Here is a 19,860-nt window from a genome sequence, read left to right on the forward strand (position 1 = left end):
AATATGACCTTTTTGTGTTTTACATCTATTTATGAAGTACCCAGAAGAATGAGGTACTTCTAGTCTGTTCTTTGTTATCTGTTAAGCCTAGTTTCATTTACTTCTGCAAAACCCGTAACTCTTCCTGCTGTGGGTTTCTCCCTGCAACACAAGCGCTACTTTTTCTTCCTCCTGTCCATTTAGCGAAGAAAGATCGGGAATTTTCCCCAACGAAGAAGAAAAGGATAGGGTCCAGACAACTGTTAGCTGTACACAAACAATGCGCTACAACGGCAGCCTTGCGGACTAACAAAATAAAGTCACAGGAGTCTCCGTATCCGCTCATCTTGAAATGCTTCTCAGCTGATAAGAAGATCGTCCGCACTACGTGATAAGGTAAAAAGCACACCAGAAAGATCCCAAGGCTGATGATGACCAGAGCGCACGCCTTCTTCCTGCAAGGTCTGGTCCTACCTAGCGCAGGACTAGGCCTCAGAAGATTCTTTGCGACAAAGACAGAGCAGAAAATGATGACCACCAAGGGCACCACAAAGCCCACCGGAAACGTGACGTTGTTGATGAGGAGCAGTTGGTCCACGCTGTCCATCGCCAACTCCAAGCATCGTGAACTGCCTTCATCTTGAAGTCTTTTCTTAGTGAACAACAGCGGACAGCAGGCTAAACCCATCAAGACCCAAATGAGGCCACACACGACACCCGTGACGTAGTGGGTCTGTATGCGTATGTACAGGTACGGCCGCGCCAGCGCCAGGTAACGCAAGACGTTCAGGGCAACTAGGAAATACACAGAGCTGTACATGTTGAGATAAAACACGTATAAGATGAGTCGACAGGCGACGTGACCAAACAGCCATTGAGAGTTCATCATGTAGTAAGTGATCCTCAGGGGCAAAGAGCACACCAGCATCAGGTCTGAGGCCAACAGGTTCACCATTAATAGGGTGACTGGAGTGAAACTCTTCTGGGTCCTCCATTGGCTGACAAAGACGCAGATGGATAAAGAGTGGCCGACGAGTCCGAGGACAAAAATCAGAATGTATGCTGTAGGGTACACTAGGCGTTTGAAGTTATCGGTGTTATTGAGGCCTGAACAGGAGACGTTTTCCCTGAGCCCTGGAAAAGACAGATTCATGTCCTTCCCTGGAGAAAGATGACAAGATTTGGATGAAGATTTAGTGATTTAAAATTTTTTTTTTTTTAAAGGGATAGATCACTCATGTCGTTCCAAAAGGAAGATATTTTGGTCCATACAATGAAAGTCAAAAAGAACATTGGACTTTCATTTTATGCACGAAAAAAGGACATATTTTAAATTTTATATCTTTGTTTCTTGAAGTAAGCCATTTTTGAGCGAACTATCCCTTTGAGAATTTAAGCATACCCTTAGTATTATTCTGTACACTCAAAAGTGATTAATTGGGTTACATGACATCCATGGAAACTTTCCATTGCATTCCATTCTTTATAGTGGAAGAAAGCTCTTCAGATTAAAATATTCATCACACTCAGAAAACAGTGGTTCTTCCAAAAACTGTAATCCAAAATGGTACTTTTATAGCATCACTACGAAAACTTTTTTTCATGCTTTTATTTTTAAAAGAGTGCAAGTGCTTTGTATTTCTTACTGTAAGTTTTACTGTATGTAGCATTTGCAATTCACATTCTCATTGTCTTCTATTTTCAAAAGCTGCACGACAAAACAGGCTTTTCTAGTCAAGCACAATCTCCGTTACATACCCAGTTAGTAACATGTCTTTTAAAAATTAATCCTCTTATCAAATTACTTCTCAAACATTTAACGAGAGATACATTTAACAGCAAACATTAAAAGCAAGACTTTACCTTTTCTGCAGTGTGAAGAGGTGAAATCCGGTCTTCCAAAAGCTCTCACAGTTTTGTCACGAGCCCAACCAGCCCAGCATTGTCAGCTACTGGAGGAGGTGAGGTACAAAACACAGTAGGAGGAGGATGTCCCAAGAACGACCTCCCCATCATCACTTCAATCAGTTCAAAAGGACTGATTCATTTCCTTCTCTAAGAACAGCCATCCTATAACAGCACTTGTTACATGCATTGTTCAGTATGGCAGTTCTGTTAATGGCTTTAGATTCAAAGTATTTTGAATACTCTCCTGATATATAGCATGTATGAAAGGTCCAAAGTCCAAAGCTTATCTTTATTTGTAAAGTGACTCGGGTCATTTAGATGCAAAACACTAAAACACTGGTTATTCTGTTTTGTGCACTGCAGCTTTAAACCACAACATCTTATGCAGATGTGAATTTTTCTCTCCCCTTTATTCAGTTCCTCTGGTAATATGTAATTTAAGTCACCCAGTTGTGCTGCCCTAAATTTTCTCTTTGATCACAGATACTTATGATGATGATGATGTGCTGATAACCTTTTAACAGAAGCCACTGCTGACAAAGCAGCGCCTTTGTGAGCGTCTATGACGATAGCAGTACAGTAAAACCAATAAGTTATGTGCTGGGGAAATTGAAATGAACAAACTGCATTGAACTTCAGCTTCTGCCTTTAAGTTCCAGTATTTGAGTCACGATCATACTGAAGAATTAAAACCAGTGATGCATGTATGAAATAAATGATTGGTAAGCTGGGATGCAACAAATTATTTCAAAGTAAAAATGTAGTCTCTTCGAAGAGATGATTCTCTGAACTTCAAACACAACTAACGCTAGCAGGACATCTACAAGCTTGCCATTTCCTGACAAACTGCATTCCGGTGGGGAATAAATCTGCTGACACTTGCCTAAACAGAGGCCAATAAAACAAAACAAAACAGTAATATTAATCATTTTAGCATCGTGTACTATGGCTAGTCTCAGTTTGTGGCAACAAGAAACAGGCAAAGGTGCCAATGTCCTCCTTGAATCAACACCAGGACACTTGATTTTTCTTAAACAAGTCAGTTGTTAAACTTTTGAGGCATTACATAATTTTTCAAAAAGAACATTTGAGGTATAACATAATTTTTTCGAATATTAATAACAAAAGCTCAAAAACAGTCTTAAAATTCAATAGCAAAAACAACAACGCGGCCCAGGAAGAACATAAAAAGGTCAGACCGCACATGTGCACATCCACTCACACAGCAGTCACATCCTAAAAACCCAGTAATGCCTAAACAGCAACACATCTATAATACAGTCTCCAAATTAAATCCATATACTTTTATCACGCAAAATAGGGAGTCCTCAAAGATATGCTTTGAGAAAGGCCACAAGCGGGGTTCACATCCGCAAAAGATGTGATGTCTTTACCTAAAACATGATTAAAGGAAACACTGGTGTAAAATTTGATCTTAAACCCTTTGTCATTCACAATTTCCTGTACAGCAATGAGGAAAAGCAGGAAGCTCTAGAATTAATAGCAACCCAAAAAACAACCCAGAAAAAAAAACAAACAAAAACAATAAATTATCATCATGACACTAAACCCGCCAGTTTTTTGTTTGTAGATCACTTAAGAGGTATGCTTCATGTTATTTGCTCTTCCACAATGTCAACTACAAAACAAAGTATTAAACCTCCTTCATGCTTAAAACAATCTAAAATTAACTAACACAGGAAAAGCATCTGTGCTATTTCCGGAAATGCAGTGCATCGCTTAATTACTAAAACAGGTGAAGTCGTCTAAAATGCAGTAACGTAAAACACCCAGGGATGACAGCCTTTCCCGTTCACGGAGGACTGGTTTTCCTCAGGCAGCACAGAGCGGATTTATTTAGGGCTGTGGATGCTCTTTAATGGACTCCTCCTTCAGTTTCTGTTCCTGCATACGAGTACGTGTCGAGCCTGAAGAGACCAGAACAAATGTTTAAGCAACAATAGCATATCACGTGATGTTAAATTATACACAACAATGACCATGCCATTTTGCTATGATTCTGAATCTGCATGTCATAGCATGAATTGAGCTGTTTAGAAAATACATTTTATTCATTGAATATTTAGAAAATATGGAATGCTTGTAATTCTTACTTATTATTAAAAGAAATACTATCATTCAAAAGGTTTGGGGTTGGTAAGATTTTTTTTAATGTCTCATTCTCACCAAGACTGAATTTATTTGAACAAAAACACAGTAAAATCACTAATAATGTGAAATATTATTACAATTTAGAAATAACAGTTTTCTATTTAAATTATTTAAAAAAGTAGTTCCTGTTAAAGCAAAGCTGAGGTATCAGAAACAATACTTCAGAAATCAATCTAATATGCTGATTTGCTGCTCATTAAACATTTCTTCTTATTATTATTATCAATGTTGAAAACAGCTGTGCTGCCTAATATTTTTTGGAAACAGGGATTCATTTTTTTCCCAGGATAAATTTTGTATATCATAATCAATGTCTTTACTGTCACTTTACATGTTGTAAAGCTTTTATTGCACTGATGCCAGAATTATAAATCATTTATGAACACATTTTTCTTTTGGTTTGCATCTACCAAGTTACAAATAAAAAGAGAAAAATAAATAAGCTTTTAATTTCTGAAGTATTTAATCATTACAAAGTGGTTATTTAATGCCCACTACCGTTCAAAAGTTTGATGTCAGTAAGATTTCTTTTAAAGAAAGTAATATTTTATAAAGCAAGAATGCATAAAATTGATCCAAAGGCACACCATAGACTTTAACGAATGATTTTTAATGCTGTTCTTTTGAACTTTCTATTCATTAAAGTTTTTGAACTTTCTATTCAAAAAATTTTTTTATCACAGCTTCTCCACAAAAATTAAGCTGCACAAATGGTATAAAACTTCTAATAATAGGAAATGCGTCTTGATGGATCACGTGACACTGAAGACTGGAGTAATGGCTTCTAATAATTCAGCTTTGCCATCGCAAGAATAAATTAAATTTGAAAATAAATTATTTTGAAAACAGTCATTTGAATAAAAAATAATTGCATTATAATAATAATATTTCACAATATTACTGTTTATATTGTATTTACAACCAAATATATCCAAATCAAATAAAACCTAAATCGAGTAAAGCCTAAAAAAAAAAAAAATCTTGCTGACCCCAAACTTTTGAATGGTAGTGTATAAACCATTGATTCATTGAATTTCCTATTGTGATACATAATGATTATGTTTACTCAGAATTGTCACAGCGCATACCCTGTTTTGAAGTATATAGTAAACACCACCATTTGACTCGAAACTAAAAATCTGCCATGTCTAGAAAGGAAGAAGTGTAACGGCAGAGCATCTATGTGGTTCTGTGAAATCCAGCTTACAATTCAGACAACAGACGTGTACGAAGGTTGAAAGAAACTTACTCATCTCAGCCAGCTTCTGGATCAGCGTTGACTCGCCACTTGATTTGCTAAAAATGAACAAACAGTCTCAATGATTCACTGGATTCAAACTTCGAGAGATAAATGAAGTAAAATAGAACATAAATCCCACCTTCCATCAGCTTCATCTTGTCCATCCATGTCAAAGCGCAATCTCTTCAGGGGTTTGGGGGCGGCACCTCCATCCAGACTCCTCTTGAGGGACCAATCAGTGCTGCTCACCATCTGGTTGATCTTCTGAAATTTGTCTGCAGACTGTTTAGATTAAGAGAGAGATTTTTAAATCAAGTCTTAACACATTTTAAATAGTTTAAAAAGTTTAACAAGTGCTTTCCATCACTAACCCCAAAGGATTCGCCGATGGATATAAGAATTCTGTCCACGACACCACAAAGAAAAGATATTAGAATTAGTACAAATCCACACACATAAATCCACATAATCTGAAAGAATTCGAAGTTTACGCTTTGACTATATAAATATATATCTATATATATAAAAAAAAGGATAAACTAGTCAACCTCACTAATCATCCCGCCTCACATTAAAAGAGAAAGTTATCAAGTCACAATTCAAGGTTTAAAATGTAAAGGTATTAAGATTTAATTCTGTATATGCCCAAAATTAGTAGACAATCTCCCAAATGTAATGACAAATGTGAACACTGACCTGCTCCGTGGGGTCATGGGTACAGGGGACATACGGCTGCTTTTCAAGGGGGAGACGTAGACGTTATTGCTGCCCGGCACGCGCAGAGGAGAGTTTTTATAAGGGCTACAGGGGATGTGAGGAATGGGAGACAGAGGCGGCGGCTGGGAGACAAACAGAAACATCCTCAAGTCAACCACAAGTTGTTGTAGGAACCCTTTCGTTCAATTGAACATGATTTCAGGCCACTAGGGGGCAGTATAACACAAGAAAGTATTCAATAAGAGTGTAAAAGGTAGCATGTCTCACCCGAGGAGAGGAATATTGAAGAATGTTAGTCTTGAGCTTCTGCATGAAGACCAGATTGTAGAAGACGATGATGGAGTCGTACTGACCCTCTCTGATCAGCACACGCTTAAATGTCTGACACATCCGGACAAATCAAAGAGAGAGCGTAGGGTTGTTTTGTGTTTGTTAATATCACTTTCAATTCATTCTTAATATACTTGAATGATCATCTGAAACAAGTCATTTGAAAGGGAACAAGACATTTGACTCACCTCCTGATTAGTATTGGGCAGCTCTTTATAAGCGGTCACAATAGTTTTGAAGCGCAAGTCCACGTTCTTCACCTTGCATATGGCATACATAGCCGACATGATCAACTGCAATGAACAGAGAAGCGGGTCAAGTTTTTATTGAAGACATTTTATTGAAAATGCCCACAAAGCTAAAAAAAAGAAAAGAAGCAAATGTAGCATATAATGTTTATGAAAAAAAAAAGAAATGGTAGTACCTGGTCTAAGTGTCTGTCTTGCATTAATTCATACTCATTCTGGAGGGTGTGCTGAAGCAGGGTCCATATTATAGGTTCCAGTTCTGGGTGTGAGGTCAGCAGGTGCGAGAACAGCGTTTTCAGTCGCAGGTAGGCCATCCTGTACACTGCAAAAAACAACAAAAAATACTTTATCTCAACAAGTTAGTATGTTATGTATTAATGACTCTCAAAGTGTGCTTTATGCTTTAACCTACACTTTTTGTAGAAAAGGCTCAGAGAGTTTGAACGGGGTGATTTGGTGCCTGGTGTTGGGGGCTCTGCCTCTGTTGACGGGGGTTGACGGCTCGGCCGCACAGGAGAGAGATACCTGGGGAAGGTGAGAAGGTTAAACAACTTACATACTCATTTTGCCAATTAAAAGAAGATGAAAATAAGAGAGCTAATAGATGTCAGTGGTTAAGAAGTTTGGGGTCGGTATGATTTTTAAATTGTTTTTAAAAAACGTCTCTTATGCTCACCAAGGCTGCGTTTCTTTGATCAACAATATAGTATATAGTAAAAAAAAATGGTGAAATATTATTACTAATACCAATTTTCAATAACTAAATGATTTTCTATTTGAATATATTTTTAAAATATAATTGATTCCTGTGATGGGAAAGCTCTGAAAGCTGAATTTGATCCTTCTGAAATCATTAATAATCTAATTTGCTGATCAAGAAATATTTCTTTTTATTATCAATTTTGAAAACCGTTGTGCTGGGTTAGTTCACCCAAAAATTAAAATTATCCCATAATTTACTCATCCACAAGCCATCCTAGGTGTATATGACTTTCTTCTTTCAGCCAAACACAAACGGAGAACAAACACTGTTCCAAACTTTATGATGGGAGTGAATGGTACATTTTTTTTTTTTGGCTCAAAAAAGCGCATCGATCCATCATAAAAGTAACCCATACGGCTTCAGGAAGCAAAGAAGCGATGTATTTTTGTAAAACGTGCCCTCTGACCAAACGTATGACGTATTGATAAACGTGGAAGCATAGATGAAAAAAACAAATGAATCACGAATTTTAAGTCTAAACCAAGAATTTTTAAAGGGAAACACAGGAGGAGATTGAGTTTGTTGCTCACCTCATGTGTTTGAACCACGAGAGGCGTCTACTCTCACCTTAGCTGACGCTACGCCTAAGTCGGGTCAGAGGTCACTCTTCAGCCGGAACTAGACTGGTGGACGGTCGTTACCAGAAGCCAGTGATTACAGTTTATAAAGTTATAAATATGGATTTTTTCTTACAAAAATGCCCTGCTTCGCTTAAGAAGGCCTTTATAAACCCCCTGGAGCCGAATGGATTACTTTTATGATGATGGATGCGCTTATTTGGGTAAAAAAAAAAAAAAAGGATACCATTTATTCCCATTTGAAAGCATAGAAGAGCCAGGTTCTTTTTTAATGTAACTCCGACTATGCTTGGCTGAAAGAAGAAACTCATATACACTTAGTACGGCTTGAGGGCGAGTCAATTATGGGATAATTTTCCTTTTTGGGTGAACTAACCCTTTGATAACAGTGACACATTCTTGGATTAATAGGATTAAAAGGTCAAAAGAACAGCATTTATTTGAATTAGAATTTTCTAAACATCTTTTGCATTTATGTCTTTACTGTCACTGTTGATCAATTGAATGCATCCTTGCTGAATAAAAAAACAAAAAGATAAATAAAATAAAATAAACCTTTCCTGAACCCAAACTTTTGAACAGAATTGTAAGTCTGTAATATCAAGGATCTTTATGTCACTGTTACTTCAGAAATCAGTGACCGGATAATTGAATCAGTAAGTTTAAGTTAAATCAGTCATTAAGGTGAACAAATCATTTAGTCTGTTTTAGAATCAGATCAACAGATTCACTGAATTGTACTGGCTCAAAAGAAAGATTCATTCACAAAACACACTGACTTGGTCATAATGTTCGAATCACTGATTCGATGATCCAATCGCAGTGGTTTTTGGGAGTCAACTCAGTGGGGGATGTGATGGATTTTTAAAATTAATCTTAACTAACATTTCTTTATCTTGCAGGAATAACGTCCATATGCTTTTGAAACCTAATGTTTCCAAACACTTTGGCCAAAGTCAGTTAGTCAGTGAATCATCTCCAAATATAACAAAAGCGGAAATGAAACAAGACAAGTGTGTAAATGTATAATCTCATGAACCAATCATATTGGAGAAAATGTATGTAATGAATCATGTCACCTTTGCAATGCTCCTATTCTATAAAAACTGTTGTATTCTTTTTGCTGGTAGGATTCTCTCTGAAACTGGTCTTAGATGCTCCAGCCGTGATTAAAGCATATTCTTATACTGGGTACACACCAAAAATCTTTTACATTTTATAAGATTTTCAAAATGTGATAGACCACAAACATGAGGATAAAAAAACCTAGATTCAACCGTTTTGCTCCTATAGTGTGTGGTGTGCCATGATGTGACAAAGACAGCACACCACACACAAACAAATTCAACCAGAATCTCAACTGTGAACACAGGAAATCTCACGAGACTTCAGAATAAGCGGACGATATGCAGGAAGAAATTGCGATGATAGTGTTTGGAATGATTTTCACAGAAAATTTACTTTAGAAGGCCTTTATTAATCCCCCGCATGAAGCGCTTTCATCAGGGATGGATGAGCTGTGAAAACAAAAACCCATTCACTTCCATTTTTTCAATATAACTCTGATTGTATTAGTCTGAAAGAAGAATGTCATATACACCTAGGATGGCTTCAGGGTGAATAAATCATGGGCTAATTTTCATTTTTGCGTGAACTATCCCTATAAGTCAGGTGCATAGGGGAAAATCTACCACAGGGAGAAGGCTATCAGTGATTGTTTTAAATATTGGTCTGCTTATTTATAATTAGCTTTTAACTACTGATTTCAAAGGGAATGATTGCTTTTAAGAAAACAACAGTCTTTGTATTAGTACTACATGTTTATGTACAGTACTATGCAAAAGTCTTAGGCATGTTAATATTTTCACCAACAAGGCATGCCAGTTATTCATATATTTTGCTGTAGTGTGTTAGTAGGAAATAGTTTCCAAACAATTCCTTTTGCCATTAATTGTAAGATTTTCTATGCACAAGGAGTCAGACAAAAGCCAGTATGATTCACACGGAGATCTGATCTCACCATCATCGAGTGTATCAGAGATTACATGGAGAAACAGAAAAAACAGACTAAATCCAGAAAAACTGTGGCAACGTCTCCAAGACGATTGAAGTCCAAGTGTACCTGGACGAAAGACGTTTTAAACGCAAAGGATGGTCACACCAAATATTGATTTGATTTAGTTAATTGATAAATAATAGGGTTGGGCGGTATTTCGGTAATATCGTATACCGCGGGGTCTTAAAATAGCAACGGTATCAGTTTCAATACCGTCATTATCGGCACTTATATATAATATATAAATATAATTTATTCAATGCCTAAAAATGCTTATGTAGTTGTCATTAAGTGACAGTGTGGAGGAGAAAGAGAGAGAGAGAGAGAAGGGAGAGGCGGCAAATACTGACGAGGCAATTTGTAAATGTTGCAATAAAAAAGGTGACCGCGAGAGATGGAAACACCTCTAAGCTAATGTTGCATCTCCGAAACAACCACCCACTCACTGCTGCGAGGATGCATTTTGCCCCGAGTTCATTAAATAAGCGCATTAGTTTATATTTGTTAAAATATTATAATGTTATTTTTTTTTACGTTGATAATGAAAACTGAACAGCACGAGTAAGATGGGATGCATCGGGAGTCAGACATTGACTCACTTAATTAAGTTTCATTTTGTAAAAGGCCTTTCTTTAAAGCGAATTTCGTTTTGTATAAATTGTATCTTAATTTTAATAATTTTTTTATCAACCAATAATAAATGAGAATCAAATATAGCAGACAACATAATCATGACATGATCGTGCGCTGGCGCACCGCGGTCACTTGCATTGAAATCTCATCATAAATTAACCGAAACTCAGTGTATGTCTCACAGACATGACCGATATCTAAATTAAGCTTGAAATTTCATTAAACGAAACAATTCAAAACGAAATGAAATTGGCCACTCGCTGATTATTTAATCCATGATGTGCATTTCTCTCTATGCGCGTTCATACGGAAATGGCAATCATCAAATTAAACGAAACTATTCAAAACGAAAAGAAATAGGCTAGCCTACTCTCTGATTATGTAATCCATGATGTGCATTTCTCTCTATCGTTCACTATGGAGATGGCGATTGATCAATTTCTCTAAACTAAACAATTCAAAAGGAAAAGAAATATAGGCAGCATACTCTCTGATTAATCCAGGACGTGCATTTCTCTCTATAGGCGCGTTCACTACGGAGATATCAATCGTCAATTTCTTTAAACGAAACAATTCAAAACGAAAAGAAAAAGGCTAGCCTATACCTTCTGATAATGTAATCCATGATTTGCATTTCTCTCTATATATGCACGTTCACTAGGAGATGGCGATCATCAACTTAATCTTTGCAGCACTGACAGAAAAGTTGTATTAATAAAAATCAATGGACACGTGTCACCGGATTTACAAATGCACTTCTTGCTTGTTAATTTAATTTAAATTAATTAATAAAATGAATACAATTGTCATAGTTAAAATAATTAATATTATTAATTGTCCCATTTTTGCTCATTTATAAATAGTATTTATATCTACCACCCCCTCACCACCTGGGTTAAAAAATTATTTGGCGCCACTGTATTATAACGGCCCACGTATTAAAAATAGTCGAGTCTAAATAGGGCTCCGGCTCATATTACATTTAATGCCGTCAGCCGGGATCAGACACAACGTGCACGGGTTGGCCTTGATTTATTTATTTTTGCCCAATCTGGTATTCAGTTTCTGAACGGTGTAGGCACAAGCCAACAGTTTGGTGACGCTGTCTGAGCCTTATGTCATAATTTTTAATTAGTCACGGTAATACCGTATACCCCGGTAAAATAGGGAGGAGGTTTGACGGTATCAAAATTTGGATACCGCCCAAGCCTAATAAATAACATACATTATTTTATAAAGGATCCTGACTTTGCAACATTTTTACACAAGTGGTCACAGCACTGTAGCTTTGCAGGTAGTTTTCTTCAAGCGTCTTGGAGACGTTGCCGCAGTTCTTCTGGATTTAGTCGGTCTCTGCTTTTTCTGTTTCTTCATGTAGTCACCGACAGACTCGATGATGGTGAGATCAGGGGCCGTTTTCACAAAGCTATTTTAGACCGGTCTATAGTGTTACACAAGTCTAAAATTTGCTCAGACTAGTCTAATGCAAGTTAGACTGTTTCACAAAAATAAAGACTGACTTAATAGTGTGACCCACTAGCAGTTAGTCTGGGGATGTCAGTTTTACTTTTTGGCATTAAATTAGGCTAATCTACGCTTTTATGTAACTGATTTAAAAAAAATCTATGAACACTCTTAAAGAAAAAAAAATTTGTGTCTAACTTGTAAGTCTAGTCTTAGCGGTTTATGCAACCGGCCCCTTTATCCCCAGGCTAGCTTAGGTCAAAGAGTATAGAAGAACAAGAGGTGAAACTTTGATGCTTTTTTGGTAACAGCCACTAGGTGGCGCTTCGGTAGCGCGGCCGCCATTTTGGGGTGAAAATTACAACTGGAGTTACAGGACAACAGCCCAGATAACAGTTAATCAAATCATTAAATACACATTTGAGGTAGTTCTTTCTTGCTTTATTGAGTATTTCCATTTTATGCAACTTTACACATTTACTACTATTATTAGTTACCAACTCCACTAGGCCTGAAATATATTTTGTACGTTTTAATCCCCTGGATCATGCTACAAACATGATGATCTTATAGAACATAATGGACAGTGGCTGTGTTTTTTTGTTTACATAGTCTTGCTTTAATGGTCATTAATATAAGATAGTAGCTACTGCAAAAAAAAAAAAAAAAGGTTGACTGTAAAGCTATTCTATTGCTGTTATACATATTTATTGTCCAACATTCCAATTATCTGATATAGCATGTCCTTTACTTCATTTTATATGTTGGTATTAATTCAGTGTTTGTAATGCTAATATTAAAGGTTTTGTGGGAAAAAAGTAGAAAACTTGTCTAAGTCTGTGAAATAAACTGTTAAAAGAGATTTGATGATCACTAGTCTAGTGATTGTACGTTATTCTGTGTTGTCATCATTCAGTTTGGATTTGATCTTTAATGTACTTTAAAAAAAAAAAATTGTACAAAGCAGCTGATATTTCCATAGCGACAGCAAAAAGCTAGTGGATAGTGAAGGGAAGTCCGGCTCTTTTCAAAGAATCTGCTCTTAGAGCCGGCTCGTTCGCGAACGACACATCACTAGTGGCCTGCCGAGTCGATTTCACCCCAAAATGGCGGAAGCGTAGCGCTACTGCTGGGCGCTGGTGTTGCAATGGAACATTTTATTGGCTTTCACTTCTTGTCAATTTACGTTCTTTGCTTAGGTCTAAGACTCTGTTACCTTGGCAACCAGAAGTAACAATCAGTTACATTACAAACAGCCAAAAGAAAAGGGAAAATGTCTCATAATTTGTGGTTTGCTGACGACGTTATGGAGAGAGCTATGAGAAGGGAAAGGGTTTTTAGGATATTTCCTCTTAAATATTTCATTTTTGGCATCTTGTACCATGTTTTTGTATCTTTTCTGTACGTCTTTAATGCCCTACTCAACGGTCGGATTAACGCTGTTGTGGAGAGCAGGATGAGGCCGAGGGACGTGAGAACGGCGCGAGGCCGGTGGCGTAAGTGATAATGAATGTCACCTGTGAGACGCACCGGTCTTGCAACTCTCACGGAGGAGTGGAAGCATACTGTAAAAGGAGGAGGGATGACGTAATTGTCGTAGCAATCTTTTTCCAAATTAAACATTTCTTCTTGTTACTAAATTCTCCGCTAAATTTCCCAAGGAATATGTCCTTGTAACTGTTATACTCCTCCAACAAACATTTTCTGCTGGGGTAAATTGCACTGAGCGGTTGGATGCGCTTACTCGATCCGCCAGGTTTTTTGTTTTGAAAAGTGTCTTATTTTACCCAGAATGCGTTACAGTGTAGTCCAACTTAAGATAGTCAGTCTTAAGTGCTTTGTGCAACAGTCTGATTTAGATGTCGCCCTGAAGTCTGACTATCTACTATATCTAAGCCACAGTCAAAGTCTATCTTTGTGAAACCGGCCCCAGATCTCTGTGTGGAGCACAGCCTGTTGTCAGACTTCTTGTGCATAGAAAATCTCAATGGATTATTACAATTAGTGGTAAAAGGAATGTTTCCTATATTTCCTACAGACACATTACAGCAAAAGATATAAATACCTGGCTTAAAACTATTTTTGGGGGCGAAAATATTAACGTCCCTAAGACATTTGCATAGTGCTGTATGTATTTTTTTTTTTTAAATAAATGTATGTAAATAAATGCAACATGAATTTGCAAGATCTGAAATGTCGACTGTTTCCCACCATCAAGCGCAAAAATAGCGCATGTAATGCGTTGACCTTGATTTACAGACAAGACTAACATAGACTAACCACAGCACACAGCCCCTGGGCCTAATAACCTACAAGCTTTAGTTTGCAACCTCAAAAGTTCCCAGAAGAGTTTTTGGTTCCCTATTCTGCTTGTTAATCAAAAAGGAAGCATTCCACTTCGTTCTCACGAAAAGGTTCCTTGAAACTAGCATTAATCTCTTGATCTATGACGAATTATACAATAGGCAAGACAAGTTTATTTATATAGCACATTTCATACACTATTTTAATTCCTTACTGTGTAAAGCACTTTGAATTGCCATAATCACAAAATAAAAGCAAGGGAAATTAAAACGGTTTTAAAAGGAATTATAAGAGATATATGATACAGTTATAAAATGTGTATAAAATATAAAACCCGATTTTTCCCTAAAATCGGACAGGAGGAGCTCTAGGACTGACTCACGGGATAACCTCGGGTTCACTGCCCCATCAGTCCGCACCCCAAAGATTTGTTCAGAAACTCTAGGAATGGTATTAATCCAGTCCGCACCCCACAGAACATCGAGTTTAATTACACATCAAACTCACTACTCCAACACAGACCCAGGTCATGGTTTAATCTCTCAAATTACCCAATTAAGTAATTTATTTTGGTCCCTTACCCAATTCTTAGTGCCATTTGAGTTAAGTTAAGAATCAAAAGAAAGAATACAGTGCAATCACTGAATCATATCTTGACGGCATGCCCCAAAGCACTGGGAGATGGTCGTTACAGGTGGAGACATGGCAAGGTCCTGACGGAAGTCGCCAAATGGGTGGATCTGCAGAGTGTCAAAGCCAACAACAACCCGGCACCACAGTCTCCAAAATTCATCAACTTCCAGTGTGAAGGAACTGTACTCCCACAGGAAAGGCAACTGCCAGGCACCTGCCATCCATTCTACAGCGTGCTGTTGATTGGGAGATGCAAGTGGACCTGGGAAGTAGGCTTGTCTTTCCACAAGACATCGCAGCGACCTCACTTCGCCTGGATCTGGTCCTGATTTTCAGGAGCATCAAGACCATCTTAGTAGCTGAACTTACGTTGCCATGGGAAGACAGGCTAGCTATCTCGCATCAAATCAAGAAGGCCAAGTACCAGGATGTGATAGACGAGGCTCTTACCAAAGGATGGCACGCAATAGTGGTGTCAACAATAATCGATTCGGCGATGCATTGCAATGCGGGAAATGTACGATTCAGCATCGATGCGGCAAAGTGCCATAATCGATTATGTCACTGTTTATTGTCTGGCCTTGGACAATAAAGTTGTGAAGTTTTAATTACTTCCGGGGGCATAATAACAACAATAAAGATTGCTGAGCCGGAGGGAGATGACCGCGATATGGCGCCATTCACATACAGTATAGCGCCTAAAAACGCTAGGTGCGCTGCGCTCTCCTTTTTCCAAAGCGGTTGCGCTCTGGAGGCGTCTGTCGTTGCGAAGCAACCATCAGCTGCGCTCTCTGTTACAGCAAACCGTTCTTGTCACGTGACCTATGGTGCGCTTGTGGCATTCTGAAAAGTTGAGATGTTTTTATCTCGATGCGGTGCGGACGCGCTCGTTTTTTCCAAGCGCGTCCGCGCCGCATCGAGATAAAAACATCTCAACTTTTCAGAATGCCACAAGCGCACCATAGGTCAGCGACCGCCTCGCTTCCATTATGAGCGCGCATACATTTGAAATATTGAACTTGAGCACGCAAAAGACGCGATATGTGAACAGGCCCATAGACGGGTAATCAAAAACGCACCCAAAGCTTGGATTTAAATTTGATTTGATTTAATGGCATTTATGTTAAAGATATAGGAGAGTTATAATACACACATAGCAGCCAATAAATCTGTTGTTCGATATCTGAATATCTCGATATCTGAAAAATTTGCCTTGTTGTGTGCAGTAGAATCGTTTTCGAATCGAATTGTGAGGGCAGTGCCAATGCACACCCCTCGCAACCATGTTTCCCATCGAAGTCGGCTGCCGCGGTTTCCCAGCAACATCTTTGCGCCATTTCCTACAGAAGGTTGGCCTGGATCAAAAACATCTGAAGACCAATTATAAATAATCCCTTCAAAATGCCCCAATAAAAGTCAAAGTCAAATCACATTAAGAAATTATTTAGCAATTGAAGGAGCTGCCAACTCTCACACATTCACCTTGAGACTCACGCAATTGACCATTTTCACACGCTATCACGCAACACATCAATTGTCTCATGCAGAGAAAAATTGCGAAGCAAAGAGGACACTGACACCGTGACAGACAAGATAGAGCAGGTTACTTTTGATATGAAACCAATTCTCAGCTCTCAGATCCTGAGATTCTTTCAATTTCATTACGAAATTCAAACAATAAATACTGTTTGGGGCTTTTAAATTTGACGTGACGGATACCTAGCGCCTGGTGGCACGTGAACCAATAATCTACCAATAGCCTACCAGTCATTGAACTGAGACCCGAGTCTCTCTGTAGGCAAGGGCGTGGTGAGCTGGTGCCTGCTTACGTCATGCAGGACCACAACATCCAGTAGGAAAATTCAACTGCAGTAGCCACTCTTCAACCTGAAGATGGCAGCACTCAGATGTTTTTACACCACATTTTGTAGAATTAAAACACTTTTGTACCCAAATGTAATAACATTTACTCAAATCAATGAACAGCATTAATAAAGCCCCAGTCTTACAGATCATTAACTAAAAAAAAGTTGTTTTAGGGTTTAGTTACCCTTTAAGTCCGAAACAAGTGTCAGAAATCTCCTTTTCCATTAAGTGACAATATTTGCCAGTAGATGGCAGCAAGTTACTGTCTTCATGAGTAAGTCATTGAATCATTTAATTCAACTGATTCGTTCAAAACTAGGGCTGCAACAACTAATCGATAAAATCGATTATAATCGATTATGAAAATCGTTGTCAACGAATGTCATTATCGATTAGTTGGTCTGCTTACGTCACGGGGAGCGTTTACTGGTACGCACACACACGCAAGGTCTCTCTCCCTCAGGCGCTCTGCCGAGCGCGCGCGCTACACGGTTTGGAGCAGTCTCTTCTGTCTTGCATGCGCGCTCTTGCTTGCGCGCTCTAGATTTCGGGAGTTTGAACTAATTCGCGGGCATCAGGGAGCCGCAATCAATATGCGGGAGACTCCCGGGACTTCCGGGATCTTGGGATGTCTGTATTTTGTCTCGAGCATCAGGTTGCGCAATCAGTTCGCTCGCAACGATAGTGATGGATTAAAATAGCGCTACCGCAGAAATAGGTTAAATTAAAACGGTCTTTACAAAGCGAAGCACTAAATATAAAGGCAGTTAATAACAGCAGCAGTAAAATATTGTTTTTTAGTCACTGTACTCAGTGGTTTTCAGCGAATGCTTGTGCACTAATGCATAATTTCTCCTGTCCTTTACTCAAGCCTGTTAGCTTGCTGGGTAACGTTACCTCCATTCCGTTCTCTTTTTATAGCATTTGTCTACTAAGTTTTAATTGTTTTTCAAACGCGATCTACTGCGGCTCTACGTTCACACAATTGTTTTCAGTCTTTCTATATTTATTTAATCAATTTATCCTTATATTATTCTTTTATATATTATATATAATATATATTATATTCTTTATCCTTATATTCCTTATATATAATTAATTTTAAATAAAAATTAAATGAATTATATATTTTAGATGTTTTTAGTTTGTTTTTAGTTCAGATATTCACATGTCGGTGTAAATTTGTTTTAACAAAAATTGTGTTAAAACATAATATGTTGGATATCATTTTTTTAACAATAATCATGTTTGTCAACTTGCCATCAGCAATTATCATTAAAAACAATGCAAATATTGATATTAGTAAAACTCAATGTGTGGCTTTTGCACTTTTTAAAGTACACTTTTACACATAAATACCCTGATTTACGGTTTTATTTAGTTATAATAAAAAAAAAATCTAATTTAATTTCTATCCGATTAATCGATTAATCGAAAAAATAATCGTCCGATTAATCGATTATCAAAATAATCGTTAGTTGCAGCCCTATTCAAAACAGATTCATTTAGGAAACGAAACACCATTGGGTGTTGCTCAGAGGCGTACATCTGTTCGCTGTTTGTTTGGAACCAATTTTATTGGCAAAATAGAACAAAAATACTGTTTGAACAGGACATTGTGACTGGCTCAGAATTACATAGCCCTAGTTTTGAGAGATGACTCACAGGTCAGCAGCGGTGTGGTTGTGATGCAGGGGTTGGTTCAATGTTGCGGGTGGCTCTGCTTGTTCACCAGGTCCTTCCTCACAAGACTGTTTGAGGAGGTCAAAGAGAGGAGAGTCCTGCAGAAAAGAACAAGACAGACAGAGAGTTACATCACTGATCTGAAACCGAGAGTATTGTCGGCTCAGTGAAAAGGGAACTGATTAGAGGATAGTCAGGATACGAGTCTTAGACTGAATGGGTATACTTATACCGTTTTTCATTTCATTTGAACACTATTTGATCAATTAATCCATTCATTTAATTCATCGAAGAACTTCATTTACACCCAAAACCTCATGATTATGTCTGCATGTAAATCAAGACATTTTTTGCAATAAATAACTTATTAAATAAAGGAAATAAATGGTGATCATTTAAAATAATACTTACAAAGCTTTGAAATAAACTTTTTATATAAAATCTATAAAATATTTTTTTCTTGGTTATTTAATAATGCATCAAAGAGTTAACTTAAAATAAGAAAGAAAATTCTAAAACACCTGCTAATTTATATGCAAGCTTTCTATGAATTTTATTCAAATAAACAGTAAATCAACTCTCAACACTTGATTTACACGCTCAGAGTTTGCATATTGTGTTGTATGCGTGATGTCACATTGAGTTAAACATGTAAACTTTGGACCGACAATCCCTCTTTGTATATCAATGAGCAATATGCTGTTACATAACACACACACACACGCACGCATGCACGCACGCACGCACGTGCACACAGCTCTGACAAACAAGTTGAGAGAAAAGAACAGCCCAGAGCAACAGTTAAAATCTTCTTTTATCCCTTCCTTGACCCAAATGTGAGACATTCAAACTAACCAATCAGAAGATGACAACTTCCCCCACCGTACTAAAGGTGTGATAATTAGCAGACCCCCGATGTACACACATCTTGGCCTACAGGCTTTGATCACTATCAGCACCTCTCTGCCTTTAGGAATTTCACATTTCCATTGTAAGGGGGTTGGAACAGGAAAGCAAAAGTCTATGTTAATCTTCATACATACAACATCCATTTTACTTAATGAAAGAAAGAATCAGTCTTTGAAAGACTGTTCTCACTATTAAGTTTTTTTTTATTCACCCAGTATAGGTTAACAAATAATTAAGAGATCATAAAAAGTGAAAGCATTTAATAGTTAACAAATGTGATTTAACAGGAAATAATTGAGATCATATCTTTAATATTAAAGAAATGTTGCTAGACTGTAATATGCTTAAACATCATTCACTGGGTATTCAAACCAATA

General features: G+C 37.6%; 2 protein-coding genes across 3 annotated transcripts in view; both read right to left on the minus strand.

Moving 5' to 3' along the window:
- Positions 1-1,910, minus strand: cysltr2a (cysteinyl leukotriene receptor 2a). Its single transcript, XM_077233137.1, has 2 exons — positions 1,843-1,910; positions 1-1,140 (listed from the first exon to the last, which is right to left on the minus strand). Exon 2 carries the CDS (start codon positions 1,130-1,132, stop codon positions 98-100), a length of 1,035 nt encoding a protein of 344 aa, XP_077089252.1. The 5' UTR covers positions 1,133-1,140; positions 1,843-1,910; the 3' UTR covers positions 1-97.
- A 1,001-nt stretch (positions 1,911-2,911) lies between these two features.
- The window catches only part of rb1 (retinoblastoma 1), a 37,366-nt gene continuing 20,417 nt past the window's right edge, over positions 2,912-19,860 (minus strand). For both annotated transcript variants that reach the window (XM_077233135.1, XM_077233134.1), the window contains exons 18-27: positions 18,557-18,672; positions 7,007-7,119; positions 6,771-6,916; positions 6,535-6,639; positions 6,284-6,397; positions 5,996-6,138; positions 5,671-5,701; positions 5,439-5,581; positions 5,309-5,355; positions 2,912-3,815 (exon numbers count right to left, since the gene is read on the minus strand). In XM_077233135.1, coding sequence (XP_077089250.1) covers positions 3,745-3,815; positions 5,309-5,355; positions 5,439-5,581; positions 5,671-5,701; positions 5,996-6,138; positions 6,284-6,397; positions 6,535-6,639; positions 6,771-6,916; positions 7,007-7,119; positions 18,557-18,672 — 1,029 coding nt within the window. In that variant the 3' untranslated portion in view covers positions 2,912-3,744. The remainder of the gene's footprint in view (positions 3,816-5,308; positions 5,356-5,438; positions 5,582-5,670; positions 5,702-5,995; positions 6,139-6,283; positions 6,398-6,534; positions 6,640-6,770; positions 6,917-7,006; positions 7,120-18,556; positions 18,673-19,860) is intronic.

Source organism: Siphateles boraxobius, unplaced genomic scaffold, assembly GCF_051911475.1.
Source record: "Siphateles boraxobius isolate OS27281-9 unplaced genomic scaffold, OSU_SipBor_1 18, whole genome shotgun sequence".
Classification (NCBI taxonomy): domain Eukaryota; kingdom Metazoa; phylum Chordata; class Actinopteri; order Cypriniformes; family Leuciscidae; genus Siphateles; species Siphateles boraxobius.